The sequence below is a fragment of the Centruroides sculpturatus genome, unplaced genomic scaffold (assembly GCF_000671375.1).
Source record: "Centruroides sculpturatus isolate CEXI.00-Female unplaced genomic scaffold, Cexi_2.0 scaffold314, whole genome shotgun sequence".
Lineage (NCBI taxonomy): Eukaryota > Metazoa > Arthropoda > Arachnida > Scorpiones > Buthidae > Centruroides > Centruroides sculpturatus.
The window spans coordinates 647268-651634 of NW_019384542.1; the positions used below are offsets into that span (position 1 = coordinate 647268).

The 4367-nt window shown below is 32.9% G+C and overlaps 1 protein-coding gene across 1 annotated transcript; it reads right to left on the reverse strand.

Annotated features, from left to right (window-relative positions):
- Positions 1–428: 428 nt before the first annotated feature.
- On the reverse strand, positions 429–1619 carry LOC111623413 (calmodulin-like protein 12). Its single transcript, XM_023365985.1, has one exon. It carries the CDS (start codon positions 1547–1549, stop codon positions 485–487), a length of 1065 nt encoding a protein of 354 aa, XP_023221753.1. The 5' UTR covers positions 1550–1619; the 3' UTR covers positions 429–484.
- Positions 1620–4367: the final 2748 nt, after the last annotated feature.

Genomic DNA, 4367 nt, shown 5'->3' on the forward strand with positions numbered 1-4367 from the left:
TAAACAAACATTATTACGAATATCGTAAATAACAGTTCACGAATGCATATATAAAAATATTTTTGAAGGGGGAAATGGTCTTCACAATTAGAAATCGATCGAACACACTGTGCTCGAATGCTCGTGTAAACGCGCGCCATCTATCGTAGGACAAATGTACTTCGCGGGAGTGTATTAAAAAACTTTCCGAAGTTTTATGGCAATCGTACTATGCCACAAACCTTCGCCGGAGTATATTAAACAACTTCTCAAAGTTTCACGGCAATCGGATAAACGGTGTGGTAATGCATGAAGGACAGACACACACACACACACATACATTCATTTTTATATATGTAGATGAAGCGTAATATTATAGAAGAAAACAAATATTCTTTATTGAATAAATTAAAATAAAATATAAAAATAAGATTTAATTTTTATTTATTTGAGGAATAATAAGAATAATTTTGAATTAATTTAGAACCGAAAGCAAAATCATAGATTACAATCTTTCTTTTTGCTTTGAAGTTATTTTAGTGACGAAATCCACGTAATTGAACTGACCACGCCCATCAATTTCTACATCTTTGAGAAATTCCTCCATTTCTTCTTCACTGAGTTTATCTCCGAAATTCATCATCACTTTACGAATTTCGTCAACGTATACGTAACCAGTCCCCCGAGGATCGAAAACGCGAAAATCCTTGATAATATCGGAATCATCGTCTCTATCAATCATCTCCTTCTCCATCGTGTTAACCAGAAGTTGAGGGAAATCGAAATCTTCCCCTGATGTTTCCTTCTTTAACATGTTCCAAAATTCGTCATCAGAGATATTTTGACCTAAGTTAATCATCACATTTCCTAACGAAATCATAACGTTGTGTATCTCCGTCAGCGAGATCTTATCTTTGTCTAATTCTGCAATCTCTCCGCAGCTGTTATCACTTGATGTAAAATCTGTCATCTTTTCTTCCATCAATGTCAAGAGCCTAGCAAAATCGATCGTTCCCGATTTTTCTTGAAAATCTAAATCCTCTGCTAACATGTCTTGAAGATCTTCTTCTGTTATATTCTTTCCTAATATTTTAGTTATTATTCCTAAACATTTCATTCTTCTTCGTAACTCTTCGACATTGTCCAAGGATGATCTGTTATCATCTGAACTTTGTTCATCTTCTTCATTCAATTTTTCCAATATTAAAAGAAGTTTCTGTATGTCTACATTTCCATCGCGATGATCAAACTCTTGAATGATCTCATCCATATCTTTGGAAGATAAGGTCTCACCAATCATTTCTATTAAGGAACTTAAGCTACAGATGACTTTTTTCCTAACTTCAGAGGATTCAATTTCGCTATCTCCACTTTCCGCTCTTTTTGTGAACTTGAATTTAACACCTCCTACAATAGCTTGTGAATCCATCGAGTTATGATGATTGATTCTGGATGGGGATGATTCTAAAATATTTTCCAAATTATTGGCATCGGAAGAATTCCTCTCGTCTTCAGAAAATTTTGAATTTTCCAAATATTCAAATCTTTCTTCAGTTAGATTAAAAGACATTTTCGATTTACAAAAATTTCTGTTTGCAATAAACGAATCTCCGAATAAATTTTTACGTAATAATTTTCGATCTTAAATTATTTAAATTGAAATAATAATACAGTTATAATAATTTAATATATAAATATTTTAAAAAAGAATAGTTGTCCCAATAAACTTAGAGGTCCTTTATCCAGCTTTATGATTTTAAAATAAAATACATGAATATTCAAATATAAATTTCATAAAGATATTAAAAAATGGCGAAAATGCTTTCACCACTTTGGCCATTAAGCAACTCCTAAGTAGTTTCTGTACCGATTATTGAGTTAAATTTATTTGCGGATGCTTCCTTGGATATTTAAATGAAGGCTATACCAGATACGTTGTCTTTCAACTTTCGATTGACCAGACAGCATGAGATTTTGGCTTCCGTGATGAATGACTGCCTCATACATAATCTGCAATTCACAAATTATAGGCAGTAGATGTGGTAAGAAGGCCGGATTGTTGGAAATTTCTACCGCTCTAGAAAAACTGGGATCAGATCAGAACGGAGGAAATACCCCAAAAGTTTTTTATGGCAGTTTGTCCAGATCGGTCCATCCCTCTCTATACGCTTCTCCATTATGTACCTAGCCGAACTCACAATGGGTATAACGAAGGCTCTCTTAGCGCCCATAGAGCGGAAGGAGCCACCGAAAAAATGACAAATGTAGTAAAGGAACCAACATGCCGCTCTGAGAACCCTGATTCAAGTCCGATGTGTTTGACCAGAGATTTCAGAAGTGAGTTGGCCCAGATATGTCGTGCCCTGTTTTTCGCCATTCAGTCCTATTGTGGACTTGGCCGAACACATATGAACATACAACAATGTGTGTTCATAGCAGCGAGCTCGAATATACTACATAGAGTGGCTGTAACGACGCCATGTTTAAAGAAAAATAAATACACGTCCGCCATTTTCCTTTTAGTCAGGAGGCGTACCTTTGTGTTGTGTAAAGACAACGAGCTGGAATATTCTAATTCGTTGTGTAAAAATGTGCAAAGGAAAGGAAGAGTTTTAATATTTAAGTGAGATGGTGAGAGTCAAAATGACCCTATTTATTATTATTTTTTTCAATTTTGAAAGTAAATAGCCTAACAACACATATTTTTCTTTGATCCTTTATTTAAACGTTTCTAAAATAGTCAAAATATTCTGTAGCAATAAATTAAATGCATTTCTAAACATTCTTAATTTCCCGGCTGTTATGTATACATAAGAAGGGAAAGCATTGGAATCGTATCAATTTTGACCCTCGGAGTTTTTTGTAAATTTCCACGTTTTGAGACCTCCTGAACCCCAGAAATCAATTAATCAATCAATAAATAAATAAATATAAAAATAAATAAAATAAAATAAAAATAAAAGAAAAAGGAAAAGGTATTCCGTGTATGTCGGAGTCTATAAGAATGTTGGCATGATAGCTTGTGTATAAGCAGCATTGATGCTATGATGCTATTAAATTTGGGTGGTACCTTTAACCACAAAAATTTAATAGCATCAATGTTCTTATTTTTTAATAGCATAACTGCCCCTTATTATTATTTAATAGCATCATAGTTCCTTAATATTAAAGGGGTGGGGAGATAGAGGGGGGTGTAATGTGTCATATCTCGAGAGAAGTCGAACTTAATGAAGATGTTATTCGTTATTAACATTTACAATTCTTTTATAAAACTCATCACTACCCTCAAAATTAAACATTTTGCCATTCGATAATAATTAAAAATATAAAAAGTTATAAATAAAGGTTTCTTCTAATTGTGAGACTAGTGGTATTTATCACGTCTTTCTTTATCCGCAATTAACAGAGACTATGATTAAAATAGTTCACTTTATCGCCTATTTAAAAATGCATTTCAGATTGGTAATTTTCCAATTCTTCTTCAGGCTCACGGCTTCGGTGTCTAAGGTTGTTGTCTATAACATAACGAACACGAAAAGTATATTAACACGAAAACAGAAAAGGTTTTCGTGTTAATATACTTTTGTTATGCAGAATGATGCATATAGTGCACAATTTATTCTTCTTAATGGTATAGTTTCTACATATAGTTTCTCTTTCATTTACTGGTATGTTTTCTTTGTCTATTTTTGATGGGAAAATGCAACACTTCTTCCATTTCCCACATTTATTAGCTCCTTATTACATCTTAGAAGGATTTTAACTTCAACAATGTGGTTCATAACATGACAAAGGTCAAAGTATAGTTTTTCATTGTAAATATTTTCACAGGTTGAAATCAAAATTTTCACAAACAAACTGTAATAAAAATACAAGAACACTACTTATATTCTGCAAAAGAAAAAACACTCTCCGAAAAAATCAACAACATACTGAGTATGGTACGGATCAGACTAACCTGAGTATACTGTAAATAATTATATGGACGAGAGTAAAGTCCTTCAAAATCTGGCTCTTACTTAGATTATAAAAATATTACTGTTTTATATTGAGGGTTTAGTACTGCATTTACCACTTTAAACACCGATCTTACATTTTTTTATAATAATTAAATAAAATCTAAAAAATAGCTAAATTCGAGATGAACCAATTTAGATTTATATCACTTATCTAATTCCCTAAATCTCAAATCTAGAGGGAAAGAAAACAATCTAGATTTGGATGAGAAAAGCAGATTCTAAAGTAGCAATCCTGCCAGACACGTGGTGTAGACTTCAATGCTTTGACTTAAAGTAAAATGGCGGTCGATAATACCAGAGTCGATAGATATACTGATCCTTGCGCTACGCACTCCAGTAGAATTAATTTCTCAGGTTGCCAATAACTGG